Source organism: Neospora caninum, chromosome Ia (assembly GCF_000208865.1).
Source record: "Neospora caninum Liverpool complete genome, chromosome Ia".
In the NCBI taxonomy this organism is placed as follows: domain Eukaryota; phylum Apicomplexa; class Conoidasida; order Eucoccidiorida; family Sarcocystidae; genus Neospora; species Neospora caninum.
In genome coordinates this window covers 374,048-387,683 of record NC_018385.1, presented here as the reverse complement: position 1 = coordinate 387,683, position 13,636 = coordinate 374,048, and the positions used below count along the sequence as shown (strand labels likewise).

The 13,636-nt window shown below is 56.1% G+C and overlaps 2 protein-coding genes across 2 annotated transcripts; one reads left to right on the top strand and one right to left on the bottom strand.

Moving 5' to 3' along the window:
- Positions 1–897: 897 nt before the first annotated feature.
- Positions 898–6,176, top strand: NCLIV_000490 (conserved hypothetical protein; the record flags this gene model as incomplete). The annotated part of the gene is made up of 9 exons (XM_003879537.1): positions 898–1,065; positions 1,447–1,494; positions 1,807–1,956; positions 2,344–2,419; positions 2,844–2,898; positions 3,198–3,304; positions 3,817–3,869; positions 3,961–4,031; positions 4,316–6,176. 9 exons carry the CDS (start codon positions 898–900, stop codon positions 6,174–6,176), a joined length of 2,589 nt encoding a protein of 862 aa, XP_003879586.1.
- A 2,318-nt stretch (positions 6,177–8,494) lies between these two features.
- NCLIV_000480 (conserved hypothetical protein) lies at positions 8,495–12,396 on the bottom strand (the record flags this gene model as incomplete). The annotated part of the gene is made up of 6 exons (XM_003879536.1): positions 8,495–9,120; positions 9,567–9,687; positions 10,239–10,327; positions 10,770–10,866; positions 11,457–11,763; positions 12,212–12,396. 6 exons carry the CDS (start codon positions 12,394–12,396, stop codon positions 8,495–8,497), a joined length of 1,425 nt encoding a protein of 474 aa, XP_003879585.1.
- Positions 12,397–13,636: the final 1,240 nt, after the last annotated feature.

Genomic DNA, 13,636 nt, shown 5'->3' with positions numbered 1-13,636 from the left:
ACCGCCACAGTAACAAGCGAACAAGTCGTGTCCAACAAGCTTGTTTCGTGTGGGGGTAGTGCCCGTAAAATCCCCGCTTTTCATGGCCAAGTGTCCCAGAGAAGCTTTTCTGGTCTCGTGTGCAAACCTGTTGGGTAAACCCCGTGTTCAGCCGCTGAGTTTCATCACCAGACCTCGCGGATGCTCAGGAGATTCGAAAAATTTCACCTGTCCGCGACTGCTCACTCTACTACGAAACGGGAGACGCCAACAAACACAAAATCTCTACGAGAGTCCATGCCCCGCGCTTCAACCAAGAAGGGGACCGGAACCTCGAGTCAGTCTGCGATGGAGGATAACGGGGAACCTCAAAGCGCCACCAGGATCCTGCTCGGCGGTCTCGTCGCCTCTCTGTACTTCGCCTCCCGTAGTGGACGGCTGGTGCGTTTGCACAAACAAACGCTGGGGGTCTGTGACCTCCCGCAAATGCACTGCTGGACATAGCTGCACGTGCAAAGATTTCAGCGCCCGTCTGCTCTGATGGTTGCCTTGGCTCCAGCAACACATCCTCCGTAACCATTGTTCTTTTTGCGTCTGATTCGTTCGTCTCCGATTCTGCCTTGCTTTGCGTTCTAGCACCTCCATTTTCACACGATCTGTCGGTGTCTATGTGGCCGTGACGGGATGCATGCCCCCATGGGAGCGCCCCTTTAAACCGTGATCTTAACCACACTGTGGAAAACGGCGATTCTTAAGGGAAAAAAGACTTTGTCAAACGCCCGCGCCGCTGAGGTCTTCGTGTGCTCTCTCGTGCCGCGAGTCGTCTTTTCTTGGGGGCGCGGCAACATGACGAGTCCTTCACGAGGCACCTCGAGCGCTCCCGGTGGGAGAGTCGGCTCTTTTTTCCCCGGTCCTCCCATGGGGATGCCTGTTTCCCCACAAGCTCCGCAGTTCACGTTCACTGGCCCTCCGCCGCCAGTCGCATACACTTGGCCTCCGGGGAGTGCAAGCGGCGCGCCGCAGCAGCCCATGTTGCCCCCGAACCTCGCTCTCGCGAATGCCGAGATCGCGGCTCTTGTTGATTTGGTGAGAGGGACACACAAGGGACAGCAGCACGACACGCGAACCGGTCGATCTGACCCCAGAAGGCAAACGCAGAGGAAACACCCCAACGTGTGTCAGCACCGGGAGCGCGGGGAAGCGTGAGAAGCATACAGTCGAGAGCAGTGCAATTCGCAGTGGAAATCATCCGTTAAGCCTGTCTGCTCTGGACGGAAGCTTTGTAGACTTTGGCATACTCGGAGTCGATGGATCATGCGCGCTTTTCTGCACATAGAATCGATGCGCGATTCTTTGCATGCGCATGCCTGGATCGGCATTTATACGCACTCGCTGTTCGTCGCAGGGACACTACGAGACTCCCCACCAGATTGCTAGCGTGTGTTTCTCTCTCTTGGCTTTCTGTAGTATCAGCAGCAGCTGGCGGAAATCACTGCGGAGCACAGCCTCCTGCTGGTAAGCGCCTGGAACACAACAGTGGTGGCCTTCGTGGTCTCCAGGTCCGACGGACCGAGTTCGAGTTGCGGGGCGGTCCGGTGACGGCCGGATTCGTTCTCGGCTCTGGGTGCTTCCCCGTGGTTTCTTCATGTTTCTTCGCATGTGGGGACCCACGACGAAATGTTGGAAGAATGTCCGTACTCTACGGTTTCAACGCGATACTTTAGCCGCACCGCTGGAGCTTCCCGTTTGCAGTCGTGTGTTTTATCCCATTGCATTTCTTTGGTTTCTTGCCAATCGCATTGGCGGTTTGCCTGCGTGAAACTTCAGGAGGACCAAGCGAAGCTCGCAGCTTTCATTGCGCCTTATCTGGACGAGGAGGGGCGAGTCGTGGGGGAATTCGACGACACTCTTCTGCTGTTCAAGCAAGGGCTCGACTTGCGCCTTCTCGAGTATGAGGAGGACTGCCGGCGAATCCAGGTGTGCGAGACACAGGGACGGTGCGACGGGTGGACCGAGACGCCGTCTCTGGTCGTTTCTGTCCACCAGAAAGGCAACTAACTTGCCTAGCCGCATGAACAGTGCCAGTCCTATTTCGCACAAAGGAGCCGTGGCCACGAAAACAAGTGAAAGGGGAATCTGTGGCCGTACATACACCTGCCAGCACACACGCAGAATGCGCACGCTCACGAAAGAGCATGTGTAATGTATCGGAGATATACACATACAGGAATATGTCATGTACATATATTCACAGTCACGTGAACATGGTTGCGTGGGAGGACGTTCGTAGGTACCCGCACGATGCTTATGTGTGTGATGGAGACCCATTCAAAAAATTGTTTTCCTGTACACCTGCATGACCAGCAAACGGAGCGCCGTCTTCAGCGCCACATTGACGACATCTGTCTTAGCTATGACTCCATGGTGATGGAGGCCCAAGGTGAGAGAAAAATGACGAAGGTTTGGGATGGTCAGAACGCACCTGGGTCAGAGACCACTGCGTTCGAAAGAGACGCGGCCTCGAAGGCGTGTGCGGCGGTGATCGGTTGCTTCCCGGGGGAGTCTGTCTCGCGTTTTCGCTCGGTTTGTCTTTTGTCCCTTCTGGAGCCTCCGTACCGAATGCCCCGTCAAACGCGTCTTTCAGAGAGCATGCGACGAGTGGAGATGGATGTGCACATATACCCGTAACTTGTAAAACATGCAAACTCTTTTGTGTAAACGGCGGACCTACCAAACACCAGGCTCTCGAGTTGAAAATACCCCTGTCTGCTTCGGGCCCGCGTTGCCCGAGGCTTCCACAGCTCAGCATGTGCAAACGGATTTAATCGCGTATTGTCCCTTCTCCATTCCCTTCGTTTCCTCAGGCTACGCGGAATCGCGTCTACTGGGCCAAGTTAAAGAGCTTCAGCGAGTGATTTGGTGAGTCCATACCGGAGCGAAACGCCTGGCAGTTTCGAAACCATTTCCCGTCTCACTGACTTCTCCCGAAAACCCCAAACGCTAGGCGGCATCTTCAGCAAGGGCCGACCTACTGATTCGTCTCTCTATGTGGACACAAGTTTCACTGGGACGGACTATTCACACGAGTTTTTTGACAGGGATTCTTTATAAACTTTTTTGACATGGGTTCTTTCTAAGCTTCTTCTGGGGAGTACCCAGCTCGGCCTCAGTGCCCTTCCGTCCAGTCTCGTCTGTTCTCTGTGTCCGTCCCTGCGCAGGATCCTTCACAGCGAACTCGATGAGCTGCGTTTCCAGAGGGACATCTTCGCCGACGAAACGAAGCGTCTTCGCGGCATTTGCCGGTTCGGGCACTGGATTCAAGACGGTAAGCGTTTTTCCTGAAAACTCGTCCTCCCACACCACGGGGTGGGGCCACGTTTTGCATTGGAAACGCCGCTGGAGGAACGTCCGGCGCATCGCGTCACATTTTCTCGCGGGCGAGAGGGTCGCGATCGTAACCCTTTTCTGACTTGAATGAAGGCCTGCACTCTCCTCGCGACTCTCGCTCCGCGCACAGCAGCCTCTCCGTTGCCCAACGCAGAGCATGTTCGTGTGCAGGAGCTCGCGTAGTGCCCGGTTGGTGAGGAGAAAAGTTTGCCTCCATCTGCAGGAGTGGACGGGAAAAGGAAGGCGCGCAACGCCCGCCTTGAGCCGTCGTCGAGGTGACTCTGATACATCGTTTACGCCGGGCAAGCTTGCCGCCTCAGTGTGCTGCTCTGTCTAGCTGTTTGTGGAGGCTACTACGAGTTGGACTCCTGGTTTAGATCTCGAATGTCTTCGTTTACCGCAGTCGTGGTGAGTCCGTTCTCTCGATGCCGCACCGGGGTGTTTCTCCAGTCTCCGGTTTCCAGGCTCGCGGTCCAAGCGTCTTTGTGACGAGTGGAACCGTGGTGAGTGGGTGGGCGTTGCATTTGCTGACGCGGGGTAGAGTGAGGAGTCCGCTTAGTTTCGGTTTGCGTTCCGGCCTCCTTTGGGTTTCAGGTTATGGTCTTGGCGATCGAGAAGAACCCGTCGCTGACATGGCACGTCGTCAACACCGGAAGGGGCGGCATGTAGGATCACTTGAGTCGGCGTAAGTAGCAGGGAACTTCTGGGAGTTCAGTTCAGCGTGCCGGACTTCGTAGGAAGAGGTTAGATGGGTCTGTGGATGGTGGGGCGTCCCAGTGATTTTTCCTATTTTGGCTGCAGGGAGAAGCTTTGTATTCATGACCGGGTAGGGTTTCTGTAGCGGGTGTCTCATGGGCTGCCGTTGCTCCTTTTCGCTTCTCCACACCACTGACGTAAAACTCTGCCGTGCAGTCGTCGTGCGTCGATCGTCTGTGGTTCCTTCCCACAGGCAGCAAGGCATGGTCCGCTGGCCACGGCCGCATGAAGCCGATAAACGAGGGTCCAGACGGGCTGCAGGCTTTGACCGCTCTCCGCATATGGGGCGATCCGCGAAGAGCCGGGACGAGGAGGCAGGCGAGAGGGAAGGTCGGTCCTGGCAGCAGCCCTGGAAGGAAGCGCGCGACAGTGAAGAGGAAGAGGGGCGCCGTCGAGGCTCAAAAGCGAAGAAGAGAGAGGAGCAACCTTCGTTGTTCCAGGGAGTTCTGTCGAAGCTGATGTGGACTGCAGAGGGCAAAGACCAACTCGACAAGGACGGTGTTCCGCGAATTCCGGGGAAAGAGGTGCCCGGCGGGGAACGCGCCGGCGTCATCTTTCCGCAAAGCCGAGGTGAAGAGGGAAGGAGGAAATCGACTCACAATGGGCAACGGCTACATTTTGTTTCCGCGACCGCGGCCGTAGACGGGTCACCGCGCCGGACCGGCCCGCCACGCGTGATTGAGTTCAAAAGCGGAAGAGAAGGAGCATCGCGGAAAACGAGGGCAAGCGGCAGGAGATCGGACAGCGAAGAAGAAGAGGATGAGCGCCGACCGGCAGGCCGACGCGTTGCGGATCTTCCTCGCCGACGGGAAGGGAGAGAGCGGGACGAAGTCAGGGAGGCGAGGGAGAGAAGGCCTCGCGTGCGCCGGGGAGACAAGGTCGAAGATGAAGGCGTCCGGACACGGCCGGAATTGCCGAGAGATCGGCGCGCCTCTGCAGGCGCTGTTGCGGCGGCGAAGGACAAAGAAAACCGTCGCGCGAACGGGGAAGTGGCAGGTGCGCCGGCGACTATGGAGAGGAAGAGGGTGTCAGACTACCGACGAGCAAGCGGGAAAGCGGGGCTCGCCTCGCCTCGTCGAGTCAGGAGTGACAACGGATTCGACCTGGGTGACGGGGAGAGGCCAGCGCGTTTCGCGGAAGCGAGACGAAAAACGGAGGAGGCGAGGGGGCGCCCTGACTTCGCGAGTGGCGGTTTACGAGACTGGCGAAAAGAAAAGCAGGAAGTGCGCCGAGAAGACGTGGAAGCCTCGTCAGGGGGGGAGCAGAGTGATGTCTCGCCTCGAGAAGCGGAGGACTCTGCGTGGAAACGCGCCGACTCTGTTGTTGATACAGAGGCAGACGCGTCGGAGGCGCCCTCGGCTCGGGACGGCGCCGAAAGCGAACTGTCGGAGAGGGAATTCAAGGACGAGGATTGGGGAGAGGAAGAACGCGCCAAAGAAGAAAGTGTGCTCGAATCCGAAAGCGATTCGAGCCCTCCCGCTCGAGGTCGAGATAGAGCGGCGGGCTTCGAAAGGAGAGAACCTGGGTCGCCAGCTCCGCCACCGATCTCCCCTTACTATTATGAAAGGGACAACGGGAGAGGCACGCGGCCTCGGAGGTTTGCGTCGAGGACTGTGGCCAGCCCGCTTGTTCAGTCGGTCGCGCCAAGCCCGCAATTGTCGCCACGAGTCCCGCTAAGCCGCCTGGAGTCTGGCGCGTTCCTCGGCACTGTGGAGTCGCCCCTGCCGAGCGCTCGAGGGCCCGCGGGCCGCCGAGCATCTGAGAGGCGCTCCAACGGCAGGGGCCGAGCGTCTGCCTTCGCGCCTGAGAAACTCGGGAAGGTGGGACGGTCGCCGAGCCGGACTCTCGCGTCTCCGCTGGCATCCGCGAGGAGTGCAGCAGGAGGTCCGGGGATGTTCGGACCGAGACGGATGCTGTCTGTCGCTTCACGGGGAACCTGGGAAGAGGACGAAAGTGCATGGGATAGCTCAGGAAGCCGGACGTTTGGCGGGGACGGCGATTATAGTTCAAGACGACGCGTGTCACCACTTGACCTCTCCAACGTTCGGCGCTGAGTAGCAGCTTGCTGTAGGATTCAAGTCGGTTTCACCTGTTTGGCCACGTAAAGGTCGCCGATGCCGCGTCACTAGCGTTTTGCTCGGATTCGAGTTGGACAGAGTTTCCGCAGATCCGCGCGGATCCTGCTACCTAGGCTCGACACTGGAAACCTGGAATTCGTCGCTGAGAGAGTTCAGCACATATTCGCTGTTGCAGTTTTTTTTTTCGCGGGCACAACGCGAGTTTTCGGCAGTGCGGTCCATTAAACGCGGACACGAAAGTAGGGCGAGGTGTCTCCACCGGACACATCCGCTGCAGCTTTCAGAAACACAGTTAAACGACAGTAGGAGATTCCTTCAAGCTAAGAGATAACGCCAAGTGGGAGTATGGCGAGTACCTACAGTCCACAGGTAGAGCCTCGAGTCCCGAAACACCGAATGCAATCAGTTAATAAAAATCAGGTGTACGAATGATCGAGCGTGTGTTCAATGACGCCGGTTCCCGCGTAGCTGGACTGTTTGAAATCCTGGCACAGCAATTGTCTAGGCAAATGAGATATGGATGAAGCAGCAGGTCAGCAGCGATTCAAAACATCGTAAGGAAGCTACGTTTCGGCTTTTCTGGTGCCGTCACGGCGAGTTCACCTGCATGAGAACGGGGCACAGATCGTTTCGAACTTCCCAACTTAGACAGGTTGTCTGGGAACTGCTACGAGCGTTACCATGAAGCGTTTTACCTCCCTTTGAAGACGGTCAATGATACCTGCATCTTAGTCTAATGAGGGGCTAGTTGGCAGGCCACGGAGGTGCCTTTGCGCCACCAGCGGTTCAAAAGCTCACAAGAGCTGAGATGCTGATTGGTTCAACTTTCGTTGTCCCTTTCCACATCACGTTGCACCACTGTAAGCCGCTGGCGATCGATAGGGTGTGCAGGCTGCCTCGGCGACCGAACTGGTTTCATGGCCGAGAAAAGAGTCGAGTCCGAACATATCTTTACCATAGAAGATAATTCCACATATAGTTGCGAAGACAGCTCCAAGAGATAAACAAAATGGAAATGTGCAACAATATAGTGTGCATCGTGTAGTGCAATATCCATACCTGCATTGCCCATACTCCAGTTATGAGATACAAACAACCAAGTTCTTTATGACTGCTGACCACCCCACTGGACCGCTTAAGACGGCTAAAAGTGGTGGATTTCAATATCCTACCACATTAAGGTTATTACACAGTGGTGTGGTTTGTTGCGTCACTCAGGTTCATGACACTAATCGTAGCAGACACATAACCGTGGTCGTGAACGAGTTTTCCAGAGCGCATCCAAGATAACGATTCTCTGCCGCTGCGTGTATACCGCCATGCGCAACAAACGCTGAGTGAGCTAGTCGGAGGAAAATACTTCTGTCATCACTCGCGGGGCGGCCAGAACACTGGATTCGCGGACGGCTTCCTAGGTGCACAAAGGCCAAAAGGTGTGCACTGCAGTGACACGCTTTTGTTGGATTGGACAAAGTATGTCAGCGCACCGCCACTCACTAAAACACCTGACCTGCCAGAGTGCAGCGCGTTCGTACACGATGATAGAACGCTCATACTGGGTTTTTCATTGGCCGATATGCCACCGGCGTCTGACCGTGGTTGAGGTTAACTACTCCCCTCGTAAGGGGGACCAGCAGCACGGAAGGGCGAGGAAGGTTATGCTCTGGGGACTGGTGCCTTACCATGCACTCGTCGCGCATCGGATCCAATATATGGTTCCAGACGCTTACGAGTGGCGCTGTTGCCTGAACCAAAACTTTAAGAAGTCCGGAGAAGTAATCTCCTACTTGAAAACCGCTACAAGCGTGCAAGAGCCTGAGTGTCCGGGGCCGACTGACTGACAAAGCAGTGAGTGAGACCAGTGAAGTTTCTAGTTTCTGAGACAAACCATTGCGCAGGATTTCCCACAAGCTCCTTCTCTGAAAAGCAAAAACGCGTTAGACACTGATGGTGGTTCCCATCGCTGTCATGCCTGATTTGGTAGGGAGGCCTTGGCGGGGAGTCGAGTCTATGACGCCTGTGGATCTTAAGCGAAGTCGACAAAGGGATAGGTCGAGTAGCTTTCAATCTTAGCCACTGTCAGCTTCTGACGCCTCGAGCGAGGTGCCAGGAAAGCCCCCGTTTCAGGTGGAAGTCTGCATTCCACAGTCGGTTGGTGACACTGCTTTGTAACATGATCTACGGATACCTAGGACACATCAGGACTCGAATGGCGCCTCCGAGTCTGCCGCTCCGCCGGGTTCCCTTTCAGTGAAGGGATTCCACGATATACCAAGGGAGGGATCACACCTCTGTTAGCAAGCGTCCTCAAGAATCTTCATGCACTCTTTCAACTTTGCCTCTCTCTCCTCTCGTGTGGGCCTCCGACCACCTTTTGCAACGGCTCCGCCTCGAAACAACTGCTGCAAAGACTGGCGGTAGTACACTGGGAGTGAGTTGAAATTCAGACGGCCGTCACCCTCATTGTCGTGTACGTGGATTCCTGGGTCTTCTGCAGGAGTCTGCCACGCTTCAGGGACGAATGCGTCGAATCGTGAATCAAATTCCCTCTCAGTGAGATACGGTGCTTGGATGACGACGTCTTCAGATGGAACAGGATCTTGGACTGGCTGTTCGCACGGAACTTCCTCCACTGTCGGCTTCCGTGGGGTCGCGCTTGGCCGCGAGGGAAGCTCTTCATGCGCGTTTATTGGCGTTCTCAGTCGTGCAGTCTGCGGCATATCTGTCGGCCGGAGCTGCGTGCTGTCTTGTGCGTCTGCTACGAACTCTGCTTCCCTTGGCACTTTCGGAAGGTCTCGAGCCCGCCAAGCAACTTCCACAGCTTTTGGCTTCGTCGGCGGATCTCCGGCATGCACGACCCACGTGAAAAGCTCGTCGCGTTCCGGCTCCTGTTCTGCCAGGCTCCAGTCGTTGCCGCCCTCTGCGCACACGTCGCAGCCAAAAAGTGAAGCTACGTCTGAAAAGCGACAACTGACACACCCCCTTCGTTCTCTGCCGTGCTGCTCTCCTCCGCTCGTTCTCTTGACACACAACAGTCTCACGCCGCACGCCTTCATCCAGCTGGCCGACACTGCTACGGACACCACGGCCCGCGCTGAGGGCAACAGAGGCAATCGGCGTTCAGGGTTTAGGGTCTACGCAAAGTGCCGCAGTGAGCAGGAAGCAACTCAGAACCAACGCAGGTCCGCAGGGGAGATTCTACGGCACGCTGGGCATCCGTATCTGCGTCAGTATCCCGTTGTGCCGAGTACAGCGGCGTCTCGCGTGCGGCTCCGGACGGGGACTGGAAGCTCAGTTCGAATGGACAAAGGGGCACTTGGGCCCAGCTACGCTCCCCCTACCCGCGGTCCCTCGAGTGCAGCTCACCTCGGACCGACTTCTTCTCCTTTTCGGTCAGTTCAGGAGGCAGCGCCAGTTCGTGGGTTACGGTGTCGGTGGGGTCGTACTCGATGAAGACCTGACTTCGTTTTTTCGCCTTCTGTTGTTGCTGCGGAAACGCCACGGCGACCACAAAAACGGTGAAGTGCTCAGTTCAGCCCAGCAAGTGAACAAGGCTAACGGCTTGCCACGCACGCGTCAAGGCACAGAAAACGATTTGACGGAGTTTGAAAAGGTGCAGAGCAAAACCCCACGACCGGAAGAAGGATCCCTGCATCGAGGGCCAACCCGGGAAAGTCTGCATGCACAAAAACGGACCAGCTGAAAAGCAAGAAAGGCAGAGCGCGATAGAGGGGCGCACAGTCGATGGAGAAGCACTTTGTATCCCAGAAGGGCACTGTGTACCATCGGATGCTGTCAGTGACAGGTATTCTCCGAGCGAAGCGCAAAGGCCACATACCACCAGGCCTCCATTGGGATCTCAGGCTCGCCGATGCAACCAGAACAAAGGGACCATGCAGGAGAGCCCTGTGGACAGCTGAGAGCGGAAATGTGCCACGGGTCCAAGAGAAGATGCGCGTAGCAACAAACGCCCGAGGTGCCGAAGGCAGCTGTACAAAAGCATGAAATGATGAAGCCCGAAGCGGAGGACGGACTCACCTCGATCATTCTCCGCATGGTCTCTCTTGACGGGAAAGGTTTCGTAATTGGAGGAAGTGGAGTGGTCTTCGGATGAAATGTGCACTCGGCTGAAAAACACACCAGAGGAGAAAAACGCGCCAAAGGCACACCAGCTCATCCCGCCGACGACGGCGACAGACCGAACCTCCACCGAACCCTTCCCCGGCTTCGAGCTGTCTGAATGGAGCGCCCGCACACCAGCTGTAGACGCAGTCGACGGCCACAATTTCTAGAACCAGGAAGCTTGGCCGTTTCCCGCCTTTACTTGAGTCGTCTGGGGGTCAGCCGGGGAGAACCGAAACTCCCGAAATCCGAAACGTCCTTATGCCTCCTACTGGTCACGAGCTCCTCGCAGGCGCGCGAAAAACATAACTACGACGAGCCTGTTTACCTTGAGAGATCGCAGCTCCGCTGAAACTCTCGGCGGATCAACAGAATTAGATATAAAAACGCATGCACAGGGGCCACCGCCGAAAAAACACCTGCGCAACTTTCAACGTGTTTCATTACCCATTTCCTTGTTCAGGATATCATCTTTGATCTGCTTCAGTTTCTGCATCCGTCGTAGTCGCCCCCGCTGAATGTGGTCCTCTAAAGTCCCCTGCGCCTGAAAGGAAGGGGGCGAACCAAGAGCACAGAAAAAGAAAACGCGTACTTCTGGTGTACATGCCGAAGACTGAGATGTGTTTGACAGAACTCCCAGACTAGAAAGGAACTCTCGAAACGGCCACTTTGCTTCGACTCCTAGCGTATATTGAAGTGACTGCCTTTGATTCGTAGGTGCGAAACGCGAGGATAGGGAGACCCGTTCTGCTTCTCCATCGTCTTTGGCAGTATGGAGGTGGTGCATTGCTGTCTGGTAGAGATGTGGGTTCGACGGGCTGCAAAAGATTTCAAGTTGCTCACGCCCAGCGGGAAGGGAGTGTACGCTCCATGGGTGCTACCGCATTACTCTTTGACACATGCATGCTTCCATCCATCACCAATACGGGTTTTCTGAATGTAGGTTTGTTACGGTGCGTGCAGTTGCAGGCCTTCTGTCGGTCCGTTCAGCCTTGGTACCCCTGGTGGACTACCTCAGCAAGGCTCTCTGCCGCCATCTCTTGTTCGTTTCACCCTCGGGATAGACCCTGTGCCGCTTCTCTCATCTCCTGTCTGTCTGTATGAATCGCATATGCTTCCTGCTTCCCGACTCACCCGTGGTTTTGCCTGTGTGAAAGGCCTGTCTTCCTGGAGTGTCATGCCGCCACCGCCTCGCCGTCTCAGATGAAACTCAGCCACGTCCCCGTCCGCTTGCTTTAGATGCATTTGGACGCCTTTAGGCACGTAGTCTCCCTGGTAGAAACTCCGGTTCTTTACAGTGGTGAACGGACGCCCTCGCTGCCAAGCGTTCGAGACCGGATTCGAGCTACCCCTCAGGCAATAGTAGGGCGTCGTCCCGGCCAGATCTGATTCGACCCGACGAAGAATTTCAGCTAGGAAGTCTTGCTTTTCAATGACACCCCTGTCGCAAGCAAGGAAGAAGTGCAAGGGATGAGAATGTAAGGGGCACGTTCATCGCATTGGCGAGACAGAGCAACGCATCGGGAAGCCTCGGACGTGTCACGAACGCATTGGAGATCAAGCGCAGTTCACCCTCCCCAGAAAAAGAGGAATTTGGCACCATGCTACTACTCTGTCCTTTCAGCACTCTTACGTAACTTTGAGTGTCCACTGCGTCCCAGAAATGGAACGCGCTACGAGCTCGCCAGAGAAGTCTTGAAACAACCGGCTCATCGGTTTTCCTTCCACGACCCAGAAGCGTCATCCTTGCTCGTGAAAGGTGGTAGAGTGAGGTTTTGGTTCGTGCCCAAGAGCCGTCCAGCGTGGGTGAACCAACAAGACGAGCTAGACGCGGCCATGTACCCTCGCTAATAACCCTGAAGGCACGCGCTTCGCTCTGTGCTACGTACCTGGGGGACACGTAAGCAATCATGTCTTGGAGTTGCACCAGAAGGATTTCAGCCACATCTTTGTCTTGTTTGTGGATGTTTCCAATCGCGTCGCAGGCTTCTTGGACATCAATATATCCCTGATGATACGGGTCCAGAAGGGCGTAACAGAGTAGAACATTGCGACAACGCATTCGCGTCACCATCTCCCTCGACGTGGCTTTGTCCCCACAGACGGGCGGCGCTGGTGAGGGCAAAGAGGCTTCATGTGCAGTAGCTGGAGGGGCACTTGTTGCTTCTCGCGGTGACGTTAGCTCCCGCTCCGGGGATGCTTGCCTCGAAAATCCCGCTTCCCTGGACTTTGCCGGAGTCCACTGCGGATCTTCTCTTTTTTCAAATTCCGACCGACCCGAATAACCATTGTCATCGTGTACCGTCAGGCTCAGTTTCGCTGAGGGTTTCAAGTCACCTGTCTCCGCATATGCGAGCCTCTGACGTTGGGTGCGTTCGCGTTCCGCTTTGTTTGTGTCGCCTCTCCCAACCCCCTCAAGCGAGGAGAAAGAAGCTGCAGGGTTGAACTTAAAGCTCGGCCGTAGAATCATAGGACGGACGGGATCTTCACGGAGAACCCGCTTCGTCGCCAGATGCAGAGCCCAGTCACGATCGTAGACTCCATCGTCTTGTGAGAACGGGCGCGATGGGTCCGAAGGTAGGCGTCTTGCGTCGCCGACAGGCCACATGCTGGCCGAGGCATCAGAGAGTCGACAGCCACCCAACGCAGGAGAGAACAAAGGTGGTGCTGTTCGTGCTGCTCTAGCCGATTCACCGATAAAACCGGGGTCCGGAGCCGAAGACTTGTTCGGGCAGGATGCAGTGGGAAAGGGCAGAGAGCTACCTTGACCCAGAGTGGAAGGATGTGGGGTTTTTTGCGCCGCCGCTGTGTTTTTGAGTTTCGGAGAAGCCAGCGTTGAGGACCGGAACGACGACGGCGAGAACTCGCTGTTGCGTGCCATAGCCACAAACCGGAAGAACCCGAGGTGCCGATACACCTGTGGAGGTTACAGCAGGAGGAGGCGCGTCAGAGGAAAGGCGTGTTCGTCCTAGGTCAGAAGCGAGGGCGAAGCCCGCATGCAAACGGTGGTCGGCACGAGTTACCACTGTTTGCCTAAGCGGCGAGGAGAGAGGTTGGAGACCAGGTGGTGCGTAGCCTTTACTGTAGGAGAGGACGGGGAAAAGTGACTGGTTGAGGACCTAATGTCAAAGTTATATTGCGCTTGGAGATGGTCATAACGAAACGAGTTTACGACTCAGCGGCACGGCGGGCCCATAAAAGGAGCCTTTGATTCAAAAGGGAAAAGAAGTCGTAGTGTTGTTGAAACCGGTCTTCCCTCTGCAAGCGGCTATGGGCAGAGCAGGACTCGACTCAAGGGGCCGTTTCCTCTCTGA